General features: G+C 34.4%; 2 protein-coding genes across 2 annotated transcripts; both read right to left on the bottom strand.

The window, feature by feature from the left end:
• Window positions 1-894: 894 nt before the first annotated feature.
• LOC144000168 (uncharacterized) lies at window positions 895-13,697 on the bottom strand. The gene is made up of 3 exons (XM_077493988.1): window positions 13,586-13,697; window positions 3,044-5,724; window positions 895-1,341 (listed from the first exon to the last, which is right to left on the bottom strand). The coding sequence occupies exons 1-2, from the start codon at window positions 13,695-13,697 to the stop codon at window positions 5,006-5,008; spliced, it is 831 nt and encodes a 276-aa protein (XP_077350114.1). The 3' UTR covers window positions 895-1,341; window positions 3,044-5,005.
• A 234-nt stretch (window positions 13,698-13,931) lies between these two features.
• LOC144000167 (uncharacterized) lies at window positions 13,932-16,095 on the bottom strand. The gene is made up of 2 exons (XM_077493987.1): window positions 15,525-16,095; window positions 13,932-14,749 (listed from the first exon to the last, which is right to left on the bottom strand). The coding sequence occupies exons 1-2, from the start codon at window positions 16,093-16,095 to the stop codon at window positions 14,283-14,285; spliced, it is 1,038 nt and encodes a 345-aa protein (XP_077350113.1). The 3' UTR covers window positions 13,932-14,282.
• Window positions 16,096-25,802: the final 9,707 nt, after the last annotated feature.

Here is a 25,802-nt window from a genome sequence, read left to right as displayed (position 1 = left end):
TTCTTCTATTACTATTATTATATTTATAATTATAAATATTATTATTAAAATTATCATTATTATTATTATTATTATTATTTTATTATAAAACATTTATTTACTGGAGGAGATTCTTCTATTACTATTATCATTTTTTAAATTAATAATAATAATATTATTATTACAATTATCATTATTTTTATTATTATCAACATCATCATTCGTATTATTATTATTATTATTATTATTATTGTTTTAATTAAACATCAGACAGGTCCTTATTACTGGAGGACATTCTTCTATTACTATTATTATATTTAAAATTGTAAATATTATTATTAAAATTATCATTATTATTATTATTATTTTATTATAAAACATTTATTTACTGGAGGAGATTCTTCTATTACTATTATCATTTTTTAAATTAATAATAATATCATTATTACAATTATCATTATTTTTATTATTATCAACATCATCATTCATATTATTATTATTATTATTATTATTATTGTTTTAATTAAACATCAGAGAGGTTCTTATTACTGGAGGACATTCTTCTATTACTATTATTATATTTATAATTATAAATATTATTATTAAAATTATCATTATTATTATTATTTTATTATAAAACATTTATTTACTTTAGGAGATTCTTCTATTACTATTATCATTTTTTAAATTAATAATGATATTATTATTACAATTATCATTATTTTTATTATTATCAACATCATCATTCGTATTATTATTATTATTATTGTTTTAATTAAACATCAGACAGATCCTTATTACTGGAGGACATTCTTCTATTACTATTATTATATTTATAATTATAAATATTATTATTAAAATTATCATTATTATTATCATCATCATTGGTATTATTATTTTTAAACATCAGACAGGTCTTAGTGGAGGAGATTCTTCTATTACTATTATCATTATTTATTTTTACTTATTATTATTAACATTATCGTTATTATTATTAGTAGTATCTTTATTATATTCAGTATTATTATTGTTATTATTATATAATCATAAGTATTACTTTCATTTATATTATTATTATAATTATCTCATCCAGGAGTTTAGTATCTGGCTCTGTGCGTACAGCGCTCTGGCAGTAGGAGGCGCTATTGTGCTGAGGCTGATCCTCCTCCGGAGAGAAGTTATCGCTCTATTTACAGACAGTCAGATTTTCGTCGCTCAGCATCACCATCCGGAGAACGATAGAGATCGCACAGATCGCTGATGTGGATGTCATTGTCGGTGTATCTGGCTGTCGGATTGTCCGATGGGCAATGCTGGCCAACCTCTCTGCGGTATATGTGAGAGACATCCGGACCTCCTTTCCTAAAATACACAAATATATGAATATACTGTATATCTGTTACCATGACGTCACCAACTGTCGATTTGATCTAAATTGTGTCTTCTTCTATATTCGATCATCGCCGATCTTTTCCTATACATTTCACCCAATAATGATCCGTCATGTGATCGATTCATATATATCTACCCTCTGCAGATTAGTGATATCGATTGATCTATAATCTGTGATATCTATTGATCGATAATCTATTCCATTTATTGATCCATACTCTGTGAGATCTATCTATAATCTGTGAGATCTATTGATCAATAATTTGTTAGATCTATTCACCTATAATCTATAAAATCTATTGATCCATAATCTGTGAGAGCTATTGATCAATAATCTGTGAGATCTATTGATCTATAATCTATGAGATCTATTGATCCATGAGACCAATTGATCCATAATCTGTGAGATCTATTAATGTATAATCTATCAAATCTATTGATCCATAATCTGTGAGATATATTTATCTATAATCTTTGAGACCTATTGATCCATACTCTGTGAGATCTATCTATAATTTGTGAGATCTATTGATCTATGAGCCTTGAGACCAATTTGTCCATAATCTGTGAGGTCTATTGATCTATAATCTATGAGATCTATTGATCAATAATTTGTTAGATCTATTCACCTATAATCTATAAAATCTATTGATCCATAATCTGTGAGATCTATCGATCTATAATCTATGAGATCTATTGATCCATGAGACCAATTGATCCATAATCTGTGAGATATATTTATCTATAATCTTTGAGACCTATTGATCCATACTCTGTGAGATCTATCTATAATTTCTGAGATCTATTGATCTATGAGCCTTGAGACCAATTTGTCCATAATCTGTGAGATCTATTGATCTATAATCTATGAGATCTATTGATCCATAATCTGTGAGATCTACTGATTTATAATCTATGAGATCTATTGATCAATAATCTGTGAGATCTATTCATCTATAATATATTAGTTCTATTGATCTATGAGCTATGAGACCAATTGATCCATAATCTGTGAGATCTATTCATCTATAATCTATTGATCCATACTCTGTGAGAGATATCTATAATCTGTGAGATATTGTTCTATAATAGGTGATATCTATTGATCTATAATCTATTCGATTTATTGATCCATACTCTTTGAGATCTATCTACAACCAATGAGATCTATTGATGTGTAATAGGTGATATCTATTGATCTATAATCAATGACATCTATTGATCTATAATCAATGACATCTATTGATCTATAACAGGTGATATCTATTGATCAATAATCTGGGAGATCTATTGAGTATGGTGTCTGTATTTCTCTACCCCAATCTCCGTGTCTATGGAGTGATCTTCTGGGGTGATGGAAGTCTACGGTGTGATATTTTATGGGGCGAATTTCTAGATATCGGTGTGTTGGTAGTGATGATGTCATCCCATGGATGTGATCAGAAGTCTTCGATCCTCTCTGGTCACCATGGTGATGAATGGAGGGGTCAGGCTCATTATGGGATGTTCACAGGCCTGGCAGTATATTGTACTCACAGTGTTCACCAAAATGTACAGAAAGATCCCCCATAACCGGAACACAACAATTTAATCGATTATCGTTTATGATTATTTTGTTGCTCTGGATCAATAAATCAATGTAGGGAAAAAAAATATATAAAGACGGAATTACCTTTTATTTCTAACCACAAATGATCCGTTAGATGCCAATAGATCAATACAATCTAAGAAAGCGATCTGATCTCTTGCGATCATTATCCGCTATAAATATTGATGACTGACTCCAGGGTCCGATCAATATATACAAATCATTGATTATAGGACGGGTGTGATAAGAGAGCAGATCTGCAGGAAATCCCTGTTTCAGCACATCGGTCACTTCCCTCCAATCAGATCGATTTTCCGACAATGCCATCACTATAGATGTATAGATCACACGAATAATCCCAAAGGCCGATCATTCTATGTTATACGACCCATCGATAGATATATGTCGGGTGACTGGATGTATACATGACAGGACCGATCGGTGCACACACATCCATTCACAGATCTTCTGTAATATGTATATATATCATCTTTCTCCCAGGAATTATATATACACAAAGAAACATTCCATCGTCCGACCAGAGTATCCATCTACCGATATAAGAGTATAATACATGGATCGATCCCGAGGAGGAGGACGATCTCATCATACTAATAAATAGAGATGATGGTGATGATGAAGATAAGAAGAAAAAAAAAGATGATGAAGATATCCTGATCTGATCGTACTAATGAATAACAATAATAATCAGGTGGATGATGAATGATGAAGATCAGTGATGGCGAGGATGATGATGATGATGAGATATCCTGATCTGATCGTAATAATAAAGGATGAGGATAACGATGAGGAGGATTGAAGATGATGGTGGTGATGATGAAAATGAAGATGATGGGGATGATTGATGGTGGAGCTATCCTGATCTGATCGTTCTAATAAATGATGAGAATGATGAAAAAGATGATGAAGAGGTTGATGATGAGGAGGAGGAGGAGGAAGATGATGATGAGAATAAAAATGAGAATGTTGGCGATGATGACGATGGACCTATCCTCATCTGATCGTACTAATAAATGATGAAGATGATAATGAGGAGGGGGCAAGTTGAAGAGAACGATGAGAATGAAGATGAGGAGGATGGTGATAACGATGGAGATATCCTGATCTGATCGTACTAATAAATGATGAAGATGATGATGAGGAAAATGATGAAGATGACGAGGAGGAGGAGGTTGATGATGATGATGATGAGGAGGAAAGTTGAAGATAACGATGAGAATGGAAATGAAGAGGAAGGTGATGATGTTGAAGATATCCTGATCTGATCGTACTAATAAAAAAAAAGTGATGATAAGGAGGAGGATAATGATGAAGATGATGTTCTGATAGTGCTAATAAATGACGATGAGGATGATTATAGGAATGAAGATAGGAGGGGGAGCTCTGATCGTACTAACAAAGGGTGGCGGTGATGACAATGACGATGAGGATGATGATGATTATTAAGAAGATGAAGATGAGGATGCTGGGATAGTACTAATAAATGATGACGATGATGAGGATAATGATAATGAAGATGATGTTCCCACCGTACAAACAAATGGTGATGAGGAGGAAGATGAGGAAGCTCTGATCGTACTAATAAAGGAGGGTGATGACAATGACGATGAGGATGATGATGATGATGAGGATGTTCGGAATTGATCATCCTAATAAATTATGAGGATCGTGATGGTGATGAGGATGTTCTGATCCTACTAATAAAGGGTGATGAGGAGGAGAAAGGATGATGGGGAGGTGATAAAGGATGATGATAATGAAGCTGATGATGAGGATGTTCTGATCATACTAATAAAGGGTGATGAGGAGGAGAAAGGATGATGATAATGAAGATGATGAGGATGTTCTCATCATTCTAATAAATTATGAGGATGATAATGATGAGGAGGATTTTCTGATCGTACTAATAAAGGGTAATGAGGATGAGAAAGGATGATGATGATGGTGGTGATAAAGGATGATGATAAAGGATGATGATGATAAAGAATGATGATGATAATGATGATGATGAGGAGGATGTTCTGATCATACTAATAAAGAGTGATGAGGATAACAAAGGATGGTGATAAAGGATGATGATGAGGATAAAAGATGATAAAGATGATGATGATGATGATGATGATGAAAAGGATAACGATGATAATGAAGACGATGGTGATTATGGTGATAATGAAGATGATGGTGATGATGGTGATAAAGGATGAAGGTGATGATAAAGATGACGATGATGATAATGATTAAGATGATGATGAGGATGATGAAGGATAATGATGATAAAGGATGAAGGTGATGATGAAGATGATAAAGGATAATGATGATAATGAAGACGATGGTGATGATGATGATGATGATGGTGATGATGAAGATGACGGTGATGATGATAATGATGATGATGATGATAATGAAGATGATGATGAGGATGATGAAGGATAATGATGATAAAGAATGAAGGTGATGATGAAGATGATAATGATGATAATGATGATAATGAAGACGATGGTGATGATGAAGATGATGATGATGATGATGATGATAAGGGATAACGATGATAATGAAGACGATGGTGATGATGATGGTGATGATGAAGATGATGGTGATGATGATGATGATAAGGGATAACGATGATAATGAAGACGATGGTGATGATGATGGTGATGATGAAGATGATGGTGATGATGATGATGATAAGGGATAACGATGATAATGAAGACGATGGTGATGATGAAGATGATATTCTAATCGCACTAATCAATGGTGACATCGGTCGGATGCAGAGACGACAATCCAGAGAAGAGAAGAGCTGGGGGGTTATTATGGGATGTTCCATCCTCCGATCTCTGACACAAAGTCGCAGTGTGAGTGTCGCAGGCTTCTGGGATGTGTCGCACGGGGGTCGGCCGGTGATGACACTGATTGGTCGCATTCACCTTACCTTTCACCAGCAGCAGCAGGAGTCCAGCGAATGTCGGAGGAATGTGTCGGGGGGGCGGTGCCGGGCTCCTCTTGGCCCGATGACAGGGGGTGGGTTTCCCCTCCACCAAAACACAGCAAAATCCTCCTCCGACCACCAGAGATCAGAGTCCGCCGACCGTCGGTGTGTGTGTAGAGCCCGGACGATGCCCCCCCTCCGCACCGCTCATCTGCTACCCATCCTCCTCCTCCTTATCCTGTCCCGTGGACCGACCTCTGCCCACCCTGGGGGGGAAAGGAGGGGACTCCCATCATCATCCAGAGGAAGGACCCTCATCCTCCTCGATGTTAACACCAAGAGCCCGACCAGGATCGTCAGCGACAAATTCCTCTCCGTCCAGCTGGACCCGGCGATCATCCGCGACGGATGGCTGGACTTCCTCAGGTAGGTCTGCAACAAACCCTGCTGGATCCATATATACTCCATGTATATTGTATATACTCACACCTAGACATAGGTGTGCGACAAACCACCGCTCCGGGAGTGCCGGGGGACTCCACATGTACTCTGTATATACTCCATATACTCTAGATATACTTCAGATATACTCCACATGCACTCTGTATATACTCCACATGTACTCTATTTACTCAATGTACTCTGTATATACTTCATATGTACTCCACATGTACTCTATATACTTCATATGTACTCCCCATGTACTCTATATATACTTCATATACACTCCACATATACTTCATATATACTCCACATGTACTCTATATATACTTCATATACCCTCCACATATACTTCATATATACTCCACATGCACTCTGTATATACTCCACATGTACTCTATATACTTCATGTACTCTATATATACTTCATATGTACTCCCCATGTACTCTATATATACTTCATATGTACTCCCCATGTACTCTATATATACTTCATATATACTTCCCATGTACTCTATATATACTTCATATATACTCCACATGTACTCTATATACTCCATGCACTATATATAATTAATATATACTACATGCACCCCTATATGCTCTATGTAATCTTTGTACTCCATATACTTCATGTACCTTATATACTTTATATATACTCCACAAGTACTGTACATTCTATCTATATCTATCTATCTATCTATCTATCTATCTATCTATCTATCTATCTATCTATCTATCTATCTATCTATCTATCTATCTATATATATATCCCACGTACTCTAACAACGTCATATAATATAATGTATTATTATTAGTATATATAATGTACTCAAAATAATCCATTTATACTCATATAATTTAACCTATATACCCCACATACCTTATACAATTCATCACTCTTTCTCCCTCTATTTATATATATATATATATATATATATATATATATATATATATATATATATATATATATATATATATATATATATCATATATGCTCCATATACATTATATTCCCTATATACTCCATATACAGTACCCCCATACCCTATATCCTCTATCTATACTGCATAATAATTATATACTCTATATACCCATATACCTTATATCTTCTGAATAAAACATACAGTATATACACACCATATGTCCCACATACTCTATATATCCTCCACATACATCATATACTCCCCTATTTATATAATCCATATATGCTCCACATACATTATTTACCCCATATATTCCACATATTCTATATACTCCATATCCTCTATATATACTCCATATAATCCATATATACCTCATATACATGATACACTTAATGTAATGTATATGTCCCCTATACTCTATATACATTATATACCCCCCCCCATCCCCTATATTCTCCATGTATCCTCTCCCTCTCTCTCCTCCATGTGTAAGGTTGTCGGGGGTTGTGTCTCTGGGTCTGGTGTACACAGAATGGTTTCCATTAAGTTGCACATGTTTGCAATGTACAAAGCATCTCAGAAATTTATCAGTTATGACTGAAGAGAACTCTCTGCTCTCCGGGCCGACAGTGACAGTTCTGGGCTTTCCGGTGGATCTCTGAGCAGGAGGATCCCATGTGATCTGGACTTTCTGATGGATCTCCAAGGCAGCAAGAGGATCCCATGTGATCTGGACTTTCTGATGGATCTCCAAGGCAGCAAGAGGATCCCATGTGATCTGGGCTTTCTGATGCCTCCCTGGCTAGGAGGATCCCATATGATCTGGGCTTTCTGATGGATCCCTAAGTGGGAGGATCCCACGTGATCTGGCCTTCTGGTGGATCTCTAAGCTGGAGGATCACATGTGATTTGGACGTTCTATTGGATCTCCAAGCAAAAGGATCTCATGTGACCTGGGCTTTCTGTTGAATCTCTAAGTGATCTGGTGAATCTCTGATGTGATCTGGGATTTCCCCTTATTCCTAATATTTCCATGTGATATTGGCTTTCTGGTGGGTTTCTGAACAGGAGGATCCCATGTGATCTGAGCTTTCTGATGGATCTCTAAGTGGGAGGATCCCATGTGATCTGCGCTTTCTGATTATTTTCTAAACAGGATGGTCCCATGTGATCTGGGCTTTCTGATGGATCCCTAAGTGTGAGGCTCCCACGTGATCTGGACTTTCTAATGTATCTCCAAGAAAGAGGATCCCACGTGATCTGGGCTTTCTAATGGATCTCCAAGCAAGAGGATCCTATTTGATGTGGGCTTTCTGGTGAATCTCTGAGTGGAAGGATCCCCCCCCCAATTTGGACTTTATGGTGGATCTTTGAGCAGGAGGATCCCATGTGATCTGGGCTTTCTAATGGATCTCCAAGCAAGAGGATCCTATTTGATCTGGGCTTTCTAATGGATCTCCAAGCAAGAGGATCCTATTTGATCTGGGCTTTCTGGTGAATCTCCGAGTGGGAAGATCCCATGTGATCTGGGGTTTCCCCCCTATTCCTAATATCTCCCTTTTCTCTCTCTCTCTGACTCGACACGTAATTATGAGAAGCTGAGAGATCTCTCTGCAGTAACATCCAATCAATACCTCTGTGATCAATACATCCTCCTAAGATGTCTTCATCACTACAGAGCCTTCACTGGGTGCTTGCTTACACCTTCTCCGACAAACCATTCCCTCCATGAAGTCATTCAATGAGTTTTCATTCCTCTTTACACTTCTACGTCATTCGATTGTTGTCCCGATCTGTGACATACAGCGCCTTGAAAAAGTATTCATACCCCTTGACATTCCCCCACATTTTCTCATGTTACACCCAAAAAACGTAAATGTATTTTATTGGGATTTTATGTGATGGACCAACACAAAGTGTCACATAATTGTGAAGTGGAAGGAAAATGATACAAATAAATATATGAAAAGTGGGGGGGGAGGGGCATTTGTATGGCGCCCCCCGGAGTCAATACTTTGTAGAACCCCCTTTCTCTACAAGTCTTTTTGGGGGTGTCTCTACCAGCTTTGCACATCTAGAGAGGACATTTCTGCCCATTCTTCTTCTTTGTAAAATATCTCAAGCTCTGTCAGATTGGATGGAGAGCGTCTGTGATCAGCAATTTTCAAGTCTTGCCCACAGATTCTCAATGGGATTTAGGTCTGGACTGTGACTGGGCCATTCTAACACATGAATATGCTTTGATCTAAACCATTCCATTGTAGCTCTGGCTGGATGTTTCGGGTCGTTGTCCTGATGGAAGGTGAACCTCCGCCCCGTTCTCAAGTCTTTTGCCGACTCTAACAGGTTTTCTTCTAAGATTGTCCTGTATTTGTCTCCATCCATCTTCCCATCAACTCTGACCAGCTTCCCTGTCCCTGCTGAAGAAAAAACCATCCCCACCACATGATGCTGCCACCAACATGTCTCACGGTGGGGATGGTGTGTTCAGGGGGATGGGCAGTGTTAGTTTCTCCCACACATAGCGTTTTTCTTTTAGGCCATAAAATTGAATTTTGGTCTCCTCTGACCAGATCACCTTCTTCCACATGTTTGCTGCCCCCTCCCCCACATGGCTTCTCACAAACTACAAACAGGACTTCTTATGGCTTTCTTCCTCCAATGTCTTTCTTCTTGTCACTCTTCCATAAAGGGCAGATTTGTGGAGAGACGACTAATAGTTGTCCTGTGGACAGATTCTCCCCCCTGAGCTGTGGATCTCTGCAGCTCCTCCAGAGTTACCATGGACCTCTTGGCTCTTCTCTGATGAATGCTCTCCTTGCCCGGCCCGGTCAGTTTAGGTGGACGGCCGTGTCTTGGTAGGTTTGCAGTTGTGCCATACTCTTTCCATTTTCCGATGATGGATTGAACAGAGCTCGTGAGATGTTCAAAGCTTGGGAGATTTTCTTATAACCCAACCCTGCTTTATACTTCTCCACAACTTTATCCCCGACCTGCCTGGTGTGTTCCTTGGCCTTCATGATGCTGTTTGTTCACTAAGGTTCTCTAAGAAACTTCTGAGGGCTTCACAGAACAGCTGTATTTATACTGAGATTAAATGACACACAGGGGGACTCTATTTACTAATTAGGTGACTTCTGAAGGCAATTGGTTCCACTAGATTTTAGTGAGGGGTATCAGAGTAAAGGGGGCTGAATATAAATGCCCCTCCCCCACACTTTTTTTTTATTTGTAAAAAAAGTTTGAAAACCATTTATAATTTTCCTTCCACTTCACAATTATGTGACACTTTGTGTTGGTCCATCACATAAAATCCCAATAAAATACATTTATGTTTTTGGTTGTAACGTGACACAATGTAGAGCATTTCAAGGGGTATGAATACTTTTTCAAGGCTCTGTACATTGTATTGTCTGTGGGGTGCTGGATATTCTATAGAGATTCCGGAAATACACTTTTTCTGATGTTGGGGGTCACCCGAAGAAGAAAGGACTGGTGTTCACACCTGATTGGATGATTGAAGTCAGCACAGCCTCAGATCCTTCACTAAACTAAATTCACTTTTAGGAAAACTCTTCAGTAAATCTCCTCCCCGTAGTAACTCCTCCGGCCGTTGCTGAGTAATATCCGGTGGAAAATCAGAGCTTTGGATCCTTTTATTGGGCTCTCTAATGGATTTCCAATAATGTGGAAGATTTTGTGACTCCAGACTGCTGAGTGCCTGTATGAGGAGCGCGGCCTCCTCGCTACGTCCGCGGGCCTCCTCGCTACGTCCGCGGGCCTCTTGTGGGGACACAGCGGGTTGTAGAACTGCCGCCGGTCATAAAAATAACCAGAACTGCTTCACATAACAGATCGCTGTTTGGAATCTCACCGGGGATTCCTGATGTGGTAATGTAATCAGTCTAACATATGTCCAGCGCCGGGAGGAGGATTTCTTCACCAAATACAGGACTGTCATTGTTGTATACTACTACTAATGTAATAATAACAGGGATATGCTACTACTAATATTACTACTAAAATAATAATAACATTTATATTACTTTTACTATTTATACTACTAATATACTACTATTACTAAAAATAATAATAACAGTAATATGCTGCTACTACTACTAATATACTACCACCACCACTATTATTACTACTACTAATATAATAATAAAAACTGTATTACTCCTACTACTTATACAACGAATATACTACTAATAATATAATAAATAACAGTAATATGCACCTACTACTACTGATATACTAACACCACCACTACTACCACTAGTACTATACTGCTACTACTAATGTAATAATAACAGTAATATGCACCTACTACTAATATACTACCACCACCACTACTACTACTACTACTACTACTATACTACTACTACTACTAATGTAATAATAACAGTAATATTCTACTACTAATATTACTACTAAAAAAATAATACGATTTATATTACTTTTGCTATTTAAACTACTAATATAGTACTATTACTAAAAATAATAATAACAGTAATGTGCTGCTATTAGTACTACTAATATACTATCACCACCACTACTACTTCTACTATCACTACTACTACTACTACTACTAATATAATAATGAAAACTATATTACTCCTACTACTTATGCTACTAATATACTACTACTACTACCACTACTAATAATAATATAAGAAATAACAGTAATATGCTACTACTACTACTACTAATATACTACCGCCACCACTACTACTACTACTACTACTAATGTAATAAACACAGTGATATGCTACTACTAATATTACTACTAAAATAATAATACCATTTATATTACTTTTACTATTATTATTATACAGGATTTATATAGCACCAACAGTTTGCGCATCTCTTTACAACATGAAGGCAGACAGTACACTTACAATACAAATCAATACAGGAGGCACTAGAGGGCCCGGCTCGTTAAAGCTTAGAATCTAGAATGTATACTACTAATATACTATTATTACTAAAATCAATAATAACAGAAATATGCTGCTACTACTACTAATATACTACCACCACCACTACTGCTTCTACTATTACTACTGCTACTAATATAATAATAAATATATATTACTCCTACTACTTATACTACTACTACTACCACTACTACTAATAATATAAGTAATAACAGTAATATGCTACTACTGATACTAATATACTACCACCATTACTACTACTATTATACTTCTACTACTACTACTACCACTAATGTAATATGCTACTACTAATATTACTACTAAAATAATAATAAAAATGATATTACTTTTACTATTTATACTACTAATATACTACTATTACTAAAAATAATAATAACAGTAATATGCTGCTACTACTAATATACTACTACCACCACCACTACTACTACTAATATACTACCACCACCACCACTACTACTACTACTAGTACTAATATACTACCACACCACTACTACTACTAATATACTATTACCAGTAGTACTACTACTACTACTAATATACTACTACTACTACTGATATAAAAATGACAATAATATACTACTACACCTATTAGTATACTACTTCTAACACTAATATATTACTACTACTACTAATATAATAAAAACAATAATATACTACCACTACTACTATTGCTATACTACTAAAACTATTAATGTACTACTACTAATAATAATAACAATAAAATAATACTAATGATATAAGTGTATAAAGTAAAGTAATAGTATGTAGACATTATAATCTTCGGATAACCAGTTGTATGAGTTGCATCTGCGATTGCGGCAGACAAGGCGCCCTAAGGAAAGCCTCCCACACACATTGGGATTGATTTACTAAACCTGGAGAGTGTAAAATCTGGTTGCAGCTCTATATAGAAACCAATCAGCTTCTAACTTCACCCTGTGTAGTTCAGCTCTGACATTACAAAAAAAACCCTGGAAGCTGATTGGTTTCTATGCAGAGCTCCACCAGATTTTGCACTCTCCAGTTTCAGTGAATTACCCCCCCCCCCCCTCCCCAGGTATAAGATGATCTCACGGAAATTGTCATACACCTGATTTTACAAAAAATAAAGAAAACTTCCCCTACACATTTGTAGTGTACACATCTAGACATTTGTAGTGTAGACGCGGACGCACGGGGCGGGATAAACGTTATAAAACCACCAACACCGACAACAGCCGAATATTATTCCTGATGATGGGAACGTCTCTCAGTCATTTGCAGAATGGAAATACAAGTCCCGCTCCCCATGTATCCTACATAAGACCAGAGCCCAGGAGCGCCCAATCCGTCTACCCGGAGACATTACTTGATACGTTTGGACTGAGGTTCAGTGTGGTCAGTCGTCCTCCACACTCTTCATTCCATGGGACATATCGGAAGAAAGGTCTGGAAGCATCTCGGAGGCTTAAAGTGGCCATCCAGAGATACGAGTTTGAATGAAAATTCTTAGGAAAAAAACGAGTACAACATTTTTTTTTAGAAAATTCTAAGAACATTTTGGGAATGAATGGACTTTACCGGACGAAGACCACATTGACTGTTAGAAATGTACTCGTTGGAGGAAGATTTTCCATCCCGCTCCTTAGAATTTTCTCATCACTGCAAACAAAAACCAACGTCGATTTGACCCCCCCCCCCCCCCCCCCATAATGAATTGTAAAGCAAACCAAATTTCTTAGAACATTCTTTTCCTAAGAAATGTCGTTCAAAATTCTCCCAATCTGTGGCCAGTGTTAGGTCTTTCAATGTTCTGACCTATATGAGTTCTGAATAGGGATGAGTAGTGATGATGTATGAGGAGTAATGTGTGGGGGTCTCCTCATGGTTCTCATTCGTTTCCCTTCCTAACTTAAACTGTATCGTCTCTCTTCACATCTCATACACTCCTAATTGTGGTTTTCAGGGAGGGAGAGAATGTCCGAGTAGCACGGGACAGAATACATTTCTGGTACAAGGGGAAGGAGACATTGTCATCCCCAGAACATGGAAATCTATTAATGATATTATTTTTTATCGTTTTTGTTTTTCTTATTATTATTATTGTTGTTTTTCTTCTTCTTCTTCCTATTATTATTATTATTGTCGTTGTTCTTCTTTTTCCTCTTATTGTTATCATTGTTGTTGTTGTTGTTCTTCTTCTTATTATTGTTATCATTTGTGTTGTCCTTTTTACTCTTATTGTTTTCCTTGTTCTTAATGTTCTTCTTATTATTATTGTTATTATCATTGTTGTTGCTCTTCTTCTTCTTATTGTTATTATCATTGTTTTTGTTGTTCTTCTTCCTATCATTATTATTATTGTTATTATTACTGTTGCTGTTCTTCTTCCTCTTATTGTTATCATTGTTGTTCTTCTTCTTATTGTTATTATCGTTGCTGTTCTTCTTCCTATCATTATTATTATTGTTATAATCATTGTCCTCCTTCTTCCTCTTATTGTTATCGTTGTTGTTGTTGTTGTTGTTCTTATTGTTTTATAGTTGCTTATCTTCTTCTTCCTATAATAATTGTTATTGTTGTTATTATCGTTCTTGTTCTTCTTCTTTCTATTACTATTATTATTATTGTTCTTGTTCTTTCTATTACTATTATTATTATTATTGTTCTTGTTCTTCTTCTTTCTATTACTATTATTATTATTGTTCTTGTTCTTCTTCTTTCTATTACTATTATTATTATCATTCTTGTTCTTACTAGTATTATTGTTATTATCGTTCTTGTTGTTGTTAGCCTTCTTATTGGTATCATAGTTATTGTTGTTCATCCTATTATTATTGTTATTATAGTTCTTGTTGTTGTTGTTCTTCTTCCTCTTATTGTTATCGTTGTTGTTCTTCATCTTCTTATTGTTATCATGATTGCTGTTCATCTTCTTCCTATAATTATTGTTATTATAGTTATTATCGTTCTTGTTGTTGTTTTCCTTTTTATTGTTATCATAGTTATTGTTGTTCATCCTGTTATTATTGTTATTGTTATAATCGTTCTTGTTGTCCTTCTTCCTCTTATTGTTATCATTGTTGTTCTTCTTCATCTTCTTATTGTTATTATCGTTGCTGTTATTCTTCTTCCTATTATTATTGTTATTGTTATTATCGTTCTTGTTGTTGTTCTCCTTATTGTTATCATAGTTATTGTTGTTCATCCTATTATTATGGTTATTGTTATTATCCTTCTTATTGTTAGCATGGTTATTGTTGTTTATTTCCTATTATTATTGTTATTATCGTTCTTGTTGTTGTTGCTCTTCTTTCTCTTATTGTTATCATTGTTGTTCTTCTTCATCTTCTTGTTCTTATTATCGTTGCTGTTCTTCTTCTTCCTATAATTATTGTTATTATTGTTATTATCGTTCTTGTTGTTGTTGTTCCCCTCCTTATTGTTATCCTTGTTAGTGTTGTTATTATTATTATTATTGTTATTATCGTTCTTGTTGTTGTTCCCCTTCTTATTGTTATCCTTGTTAGTGTTGTTATTATTATTATTATTGTTATTATCGTTCTTGTTGTTGTTCCCCTTCTTTTTGTTATCCTTGTTAGTGTTGTTATTATTATTGTTGTTATTATCGTTCTTGTTGTTGTTCCCCTCCTTATTGTTGTTATTATTATTGTTGTTATTATCGTTCTTGTTGTTGTTCCCCTTCTTATTGTTATCCTTGTTAGTGTTGTTATTATTATTATTATTGTTATTATCGTTCTTGTTGTTCTTCTTCTTATTGTTATCATTGTTGTTGCTGTTCTTCTTCTTATTGTTACTATCGTCCTTGTTGTTCTTTTTCATCTTCCTCTTATTGTTGTCGTTCTCGATGTTCTTCATCTTCTTCTTCTGTTATTATCATTCTTGTTGTTATTATTATGATTTCTAAGTCCAAAAAGATTATTATGCAGGATTTCTATAGGGTTTGCCCAGCACTATACAGAGTTAAGGGAGTTGGTACAGATACAATACAGTATAAGAGGGTTTAGGAGGGCCCTGCTCCGGAGAGCTTACAATCTAATGTACGGATCTGTTGCCTTCAGCAGCTTTTCGTCTTCTAGTTTTCCTTCTGCTTTTGTTGGACCCTTCATCTGGTTGCTGCAGCCTCCACTTTATCTTTGTACTCGTTGTCACAATAAGTCACGTTGTGTTTATATGATGTTCTCAGGCTCCCATCCCCCCTATCCTTCCTCTGATGTCCCTTTTCCATAGATGGTTGGTCGGTTGTTTTCTCAGGTAGCTGAGCGGATTGCGCGGTTCTCTGCGGAAAGTTCTGTTACCGCGCAGAGAGGATAACGTACCCGCAGAATGCTTTGTTTTATGTGAACGTTATCTCCCCTCGTCACGTGCCTCCACATTGATCCTTTGATGGGGAGATCATTCTTATTGGGATTCCATGGAGACTCGCCATCAAATGTCACTCTGATTCTCCGACCGCTTACTTCTCTGCTGAGTTTTTCATTTCAATATGTCTTTATTAAGGACTTTAGGTACAGAACGTGTTCACACTTGGAAGCGCGGTCAGTTAAAAAGGCAACGGTAAGAAACAGTCAGCATATGGTGTATGTACAGCGAAAGACGCCTAACATAGAACCTTTAGGCCTTTTATAAACGGGCAATTAAGAAACATATCAAGACACAATATGGGGGTTGATTTACTAAAGGCACATAGACCCTGCAAGTGCAATTGCATCAGAGCTTAGTAAATGAGGTGAAACTTCACTTTGCAAAGAATACCCAATCACCTGCTAGGAAAAAAACCCAAAAAACTGCTTTTGTTTGCTTGCACGTGATTGGATGATTCAAGTCAGCAGAGCTTCTGCTCATTTACTAAGCTCTGAAGCAACTGCATTTGCAGAGTGCACAGTCTGTTTTCCTTTAGTAAAGCAGCCCCATACAGTCAGGAGTCTATACACAAGAAGCAGTAATGTACGAGATACATTACATCTACTTGTTCTCATCCTACATGACTCTCCTGGCAGAAGAGATATGCTACCAGGTTAGTAAGTTAACTCTGTGGAGCAGGGCCCTCCTAACCCTCTTACATTGAATTGTATTGTATCTGTACCAATACACTTTACTCTGTATAGTGAAATCCTGGATAATAATCATTTTGGACTTTCTATAATAATAATAACAACAACCACAATCATAATAATAATAGAAGAAGAACAACAATGATTACAATACGAGGAAAAAAGAAGAACAACAATAGTGACAACAGTAACAATAATAAGAAGAAGGACAACAACAATGATTACAAATAAGAGGAAGAAGAAGAACAACAACGATGATAACAATAATAATAAGAACAACAATGATTACAATAAGAGTAAGAAGAAGAACAATGATAATAACAATAATAATAAGAACAACAACGATTACAATAAGAGGAAGAAGAAGAACAAGAACAATGATAATAACAATAATAATAATAAGAAGAAGTACAATGATAATAACAATAATAATAAGAAGAACAACAACGATTACAATAAGAGGAAGAAGAAGAAGAACAATGATAATAACAATTATAATAATAATAATAATAAGAAGAAGAACAACAATGATTACAATAAGAGGAGGAAGAAGAAGAACAAGAACAACGATAACAAAAATAATAATAATAATAATAAGAACAACACCAATGATTACAAAATGATTACAAAAGAAGGAAAAAGAAGAAGAAGAACAACAACAAAGATAATAACAAGAAGAAGAACAACAACAACAACGATAATAACAAGAAGAAGAAGAACAACAACAACGATAATAAGAAGAACAACAACAACGATAATAACAAGAAGAAGAAGAACAACAACAACGATAATAACAAGAAGAAAAAGAAGAAGAAGAATGATTAGAATAATAATAATAATAAGAACAATGATAATAACATTAATAATAATAAGAAGAACAACACCAATGATTACAAAATGATTACAAAAGAAGGAAAAAGAAGAAGAACAACAACAACGATAATAACAAGAAGAAGAACAACAACAACGATAATAACAACAAGAAGAAGAAGAACAACAACGATAATAACAAGAAGAAGAAGAACAACAACAACGATAATAACAAGAAGAAGAAGAAGAACGACAACGATAATAACAAGAAGAAGAAAAAGAAGAAGAAGAATGATTACAATAATAATAAGAAGAAGAACAATGATAATAACATTAATAATGAGAAGAAGAACAACACCAATGATTACAAAAAGAGGAAAAAAGAAGAAGAACAACAAGAACAATGATAATAACAAGAAGAAGAAGAATGATTACAATAATAATAATTAGAAGAACAATGATAATAATAATAATAAGAAGAAGAAGAGTTACAATAAGAGGAAAAACAAGAAAAACAAGAACAACGATAATAACAATAATAATAAGAAGAACAACACCAATGATTACAAAAGGAGGAAAAAGAAGAAGAACAACAATATTATTATTAATAATAATAATAATAATAATAAGAAGAAGAAGAAGAAGAAGAAGAAGAAGAAAAAGAAGAAGAAGAATGATTGCAATAATAATAATAATAATAATAATAATAATAATAAGAACAACGATAATAACAATAATAAGAAGAAGAACAACATCAATGATCACAATAAGAGGCAAAAGAAGAACAACAATGTTAATAACAATAATAATAAGAGGAAGAAAAAGAACAATGATAACAATATGAGGAAGAAGAAGAAGAAAAACAACAAAAATTATAATAATATTAATAAGAAGAATAAGCAAAAACAACATATAGAAAGGGTGGAAATCACGAGCACTAAAGTTTGAATAGCAATCGAATCAAGGCCGCCACAATTCAATGGTTGTAGAGTACTTTTTCATGAGCTAGATGTAAATAGCATTGTATGTACAGTGAACATGTGTAGTGCTTCACCTCCCTGAGTTCTGGAGTGTTTGAGTCTTTCTGGTGTCTGACTAGGGTTAGCCGTGCAGCTAAAATGATGTGTAATACTACATTTCTTAATGGAAGGGGGGGGAGGGTATAGCCTCCACTTCCAGGGAAAGCAGAGCCAATCCCAGAGAAAGTGGGATAGGAAGTCCCAGGACTTGCGCCATGAGGCCAAAAGACAGGAGGCCAAAAAGTGGAAAGATGTTGACAGGTCCATAAGATGTGGACTAGTGTACCAGACGCTCCACACCCTCTCCAACAATTGGGAGATACGTGTGGTGTGAATTTGGATATGCGGTGTGGAGTTAGATACCACCTCATAAAAAAAAAAAATGGGGGTTAATTCCCATTGGTTGATGCTTCTGCTAGCTGCATAGGTGGTGTTCAAAGCTCTCTGCCATTGGTGATTTACAGAGTTCTCATTGATCAGATCTCTAACATAGAATAAATATTGAGCTCACATAATAGCAATCAATCTATTGGTAAACAAGTGCAGTGCTTCTAATATCATTAAAAAGTGAACCCTTTCCCACCTTTTACCCTTTCCCAAGGGTAAACCAAATGTTAATGCACAAGCACAAATGTGCAACTTTGATGTGTGTTAGTATAACTGCACATATCATCACAAACTGCTTTTGGCATCCAGGTGGATTATACCGCGTTTTTTTCCCAGGACAAATTGGGCTTTCATTTGGTGGTAAATGGTAATGGATATCTCCTGATTTTTTTTTTTATTATGAATGGAAAACTGTTCTAAAAGATTAAAAAAAAAAAAAAAAAAAGAAATATATATATATATATATATATATATATATATATATATATATATTATTTATTTATTTATATATTTAATTTAGCTTCATATTTCTTGCTACTAACATAACCTTCCACCAAAAAACAACACAAAATAAATTCTCCTGTTCATGACGATTGCAATGGTGCCACATATGTGTATGTTAGTAGGTGTTTGGACCGTAGTACAGCCCAGAAACAATAGTGCACATTTTACTTTTTATTTATTTATTTTGTTTTTTTATCCTGCCTAAAAGACATTGACACTACCTGACACTAATTAAAAAAATAAAATAGTGACCCTGACCTTGACCCAAACACTAACCCTGTACTGACCTAGATCAAACTTTGATGTAGGTTTTTTTTTTTATTATTATTATTATTATTTTTATTATTTTTTTTATTTATTTATTTATTTTTTTTACACACTTTTTTTTTTTTCTCTCTCTGCATACAGGGAGAGAGGGAGATACAATGTATCTCTCTCCTCCATTTAGAGAGAGAAAACACAGGGATGGGCTTCACAGTGACAGATCACTATAATAGCCAATCAGAGGCTATCACAGCAATCAGGTGACCTGGAATCAGGAGTTCCTTTACGTTAGTACGGGGGCCCGGGGCTCTCGGTGAGACCCCCGGTCTCTGTGCTGGGAGCCCACCACGCGGCGCACTCCCAGCACGAAGACAGATACATATTACACATTGTTAGGCACATATTTAACTCCTTTATTGCCCCAGATGTTACCCCTTTCCCAGCCAGTATCATTAGTACAGTGACAGTGTATAGTATTATCACTGATCGCTGTATTAGTGTCATTAGTGATGTCAGTGTTAGTCCCCCCCCCCCCCCCCAGTTTCAGTTACTGTCAGATTGCCCATTGCAATATCACAGTCCCCTTCATAGGTGTGCGCAGCCTATTGCATTAGGGTGTGCACCCCAAAGCTCAAACGTGCGTGTGTGTGTGTATGTATGTATATATGTATGTGTAATATATACTCCCGCACTCTTATAAATAAATGTAAAAAACATTTTAAAATGTATTAAAACATGGACGTGTTAGTAGGGCAGAGGTTGGTGTCAGTAGTTTTTTTTATTATTATATTTCTGTAATATTTTTTACAATTTTTTTTAGGAGCCCCATTGGGTGGCTTTGGGGAAACATGAGCAGGGGGAATTTGCGCCGCACGGGGTGATTAGGGTGTGCCTGGGCACACCCAGCACACCCCCTGCGCACACCTATGGTCCCCTTATAAGTCACAGATCGATGTCATTAGTAGTAAAAAAAAAAAAAAAAAAATGTAGCAAAATACATATTGGCCAAAACTGATGAAGAAATTATATTTTTTTAAATTTTTTATTGGATATGTTTTATAGTACAAAGTAAAAAATATTTTTTTTTTTCTAAATTTTTTTATTTAAATCACAAAAAAAAACAAAAAAAAAAAACAGTGTTGATCAAATACCACCAGAAGAAAGCTCAGTTTGTGGGGAAAAAATTCTATAAGTTTCATTTGGGTACGGTGTTGCATGACCGGCTCAATTACCCGTTAAACTAGTGCAGTGCTGAATAGCAAAAAAAATGGGCATGAAGGGGGGTAAAACCTTCCGGAGGTCAAGCGGTAGAAGACTTATGCCCCATATACACGGTCGGAAATTCCGACGGAAAAGGTTGGATTATGTTGTCGGAAAATCTGATCGTGTGTGGGCTCTATCGGAATTTTTCTGTCGGTATTTCCGCCGAAAAAGTTTGAGAGCAGGATCTAAAATTTTCTCGACAACAAAATCTGATCGGATTTTTTCCGATCGTGTGTAGAGAATTCCAACGCACAAAGTGCCACGCATTGCTCAGAAAATATTTAAACTATGTAGAGGGTTCTTTACTGTAAGAGCGGCAAGGATGTGGAATTCCCTTCCACAGGCAGTGGTCTCAGCGGGGGGGGGGCATCGATAGTTTCAAGAAAATATTAGATAAGCCCCTGAACGACCGCAACATACATGATGTACAATGTAATACTGACATATAATCACACAACATACAGGATATACAATGTAATACTGACATATAATCACACTACATACATGATATACAATGTAATACTGACATATAATCACACAACATACAGGATATACAATGTAATACTGACATATAATCACACTACATACATGATATACAATGTAATACTGACATATAATCACACAACATACATGATATACAATGTAATACTGACATATAATCACACAACATACAGGATATACAATGTAATACTGACATATAATCACATTACATACATGATATACAATGTAATACTGACATATAATCACATTACATACATGATATACGATGTAATACTGACATATAATCACACAACATACAGGATATACAATGTAATACTGACATATAATCACACAACATACAGGATATACAATGTAATACTGACATATAATCACACTACATACAGGATATACAATGTAATACTGACATATAATCACACAACATACATGATATACAATGTATTACTGACATATAATCACACAACATACATGATATACAATGTAATACTGACATATAATCACACAACATACAGGGATATACAATGTAATACTGACATATAATCACACAACATACAGGATATACAATGTAATACTGACATATAATCACACAACATACAGGATATACAATGTAATACTGACATATAATCACATTACATACATGATATACAATGTAATACTGACATATAATCACACAACATACAGGATATACAATGTAATACTGACATATAATCACACTACATACATGATATACAATGTAATACTGACATATAATCACACAACATACATGATATACAATGTATTACTGACATATAATCACACAACATACAGGATATACAATGTAATACTGACATATAATCACACTACATACATGATATACAATGTAATACTGACATATAATCACACAACATACAGGATATACAATGTAATACTGACATATAATCACACTACATACATGATATACAATGTAATACTGACATATAATCACACAACATACAGGATATACAATGTAATACTGACATATAATCACATTACATACATGATATACAATGTAATACTGACATATAATCACATTACATACATGATATACAATGTAATACTGACATATAATCACACAACATACAGGATATACAATGTAATACTGACATATAATCACACAACATACAGGATATACAATGTAATACTGACATATAATCACACTACATACAGGATATACAATGTAATACTGACATATAATCACACAACATACATGATATACAATGTATTACTGACATATAATCACACAACATACATGATATACAATGTAATACTGACATATAATCACACTACATACATGATATACAATGTAATACTGACATATAATCACACAACATACAGGATATACAATGTAATACTGACATATAATCACACAACATACAGGATATACAATGTAATACTGACATATAATCACATTACATACATGATATACAATGTAATACTGACATATAATCACACAACATACAGGATATACAATGTAATACTGACATATAATCACACAACATACAGGATATACAATGTAATACTGACATATAATCACACAACATACATGATATACAATGTAATACTGACATATAATCACACAACATACAGGATATACAATGTAATACTGACATATAATCACACAACATACAGGATATACAATGTAATACTGACATATAATCACATTACATACATGATATACAATGTAATACTGACATATAATCACACAACATACAGGATATACAATGTAATACTGACATATAATCACACAACATACAGGATATACAATGTAATACTGACATATAATCACACTACATACAGGATATACAATGTAATACTGACATATAATCACACAACATACATGATATACAATGTATTACTGACATATAATCACACAACATACATGATATACAATGTAATACTGACATATAATCACACTACATACAGGATATACAATGTAATACTGACATATAATCACACAACATACATGATATACAATGTAATACTGACATATAATCACATTACATACATGATATACAATGTAATACTGACATATAATCACACAACATACAGGATATACAATGTAATACTGACATATAATCACACAACATACAGGATATACAATGTAATACTGACATATAATCACACTACATACAGGATATACAATGTAATACTGACATATAATCACACAACATACATGATATACAATGTATTACTGACATATAATCACACAACATACATGATATACAATGTAATACTGACATATAATCACACTACATACAGGATATACAATGTAATACTGACATATAATCACACAACATACATGATATACAATGTAATACTGACATATAATCACATTACATACATGATATACAATGTAATACTGACATATAATCACACAACATACAGGATATACAATGTAATACTGACATATAATCACACAACATACAGGATATACAATGTAATACTGACATATAATCACACTACATACAGGATATACAATGTAATACTGACATATAATCACACAACATACATGATATACAATGTATTACTGACATATAATCACACTACATACAGGATATACAATGTAATACTGACATATAATCACACAACATACATGATATACAATGTAATACTGACATATAATCACACAACATACATGATATACAATGTATTACTGACATATAATCACACAACATACATGATATGCAATGTAATACTGACATATAATCACACTACATACATGATATACAATGTAATACTGACATATAATCACACAACATACAGGATATACAATGTAATACTGACATATAATCACACAACATACAGGATATACAATGTAATACTGACATATAATCACATTACATACATGATATACAATGTAATACTGACATATAATCACACAACATACAGGATATACAATGTAATACTGACATATAATCACACTACATACATGATATACAATGTAATACTGACATATAATCACACTACATACAGGATATACAATGTAATACTGACATATAATCACACAACATACATGATATACAATGTAATACTGACATATAATCACACAACATACATGATATACAATGTATTACTGACATATAATCACACAACATACATGATATGCAATGTAATACTGACATATAATCACACTACATACATGATATACAATGTAATACTGACATATAATCACACAACATACAGGAAATACAATGTAATACTGACATATAATCACACAACATACAGGATATACAATGTAATACTGACATATAATCACACTACATACAGGATATACAATGTAATACTGACATATAATCACACAACATACATGATATACAATGTATTACTGACATATAATCACACAACATACATGATATACAATGTAATACTGACATATAATCACACAACATACATGATATACAATGTATTACTGACATATAATCACACTACATACAGGATATACAATGTAATACTGACATATAATCACACAACATACATGATATACAATGTAATACTGACATATAATCACACTACATACATGATATACAATGTAATACTGACATATAATCACACAACATACAGGATATACAATGTAATACTGACATATAATCACACAACATACAGGATATACAATGTAATACTGACATATAATCACACTACATACATGATATACAATGTAATACTGACATATAATCACACAACATACAGGATATACAATGTAATACTGACATATAATCACACTACATACAGGATATACAATGTAATACTG

The sequence above is a fragment of the Lithobates pipiens genome, unplaced genomic scaffold (assembly GCF_037356315.1).
Source record: "Lithobates pipiens isolate NorthernLeopardFrog02 unplaced genomic scaffold, aLitPip1_a1.2 Scaffold_190, whole genome shotgun sequence".
Lineage (NCBI taxonomy): Eukaryota > Metazoa > Chordata > Amphibia > Anura > Ranidae > Lithobates > Lithobates pipiens.
This window is presented reverse-complemented; position numbering and strand designations above follow the sequence as displayed.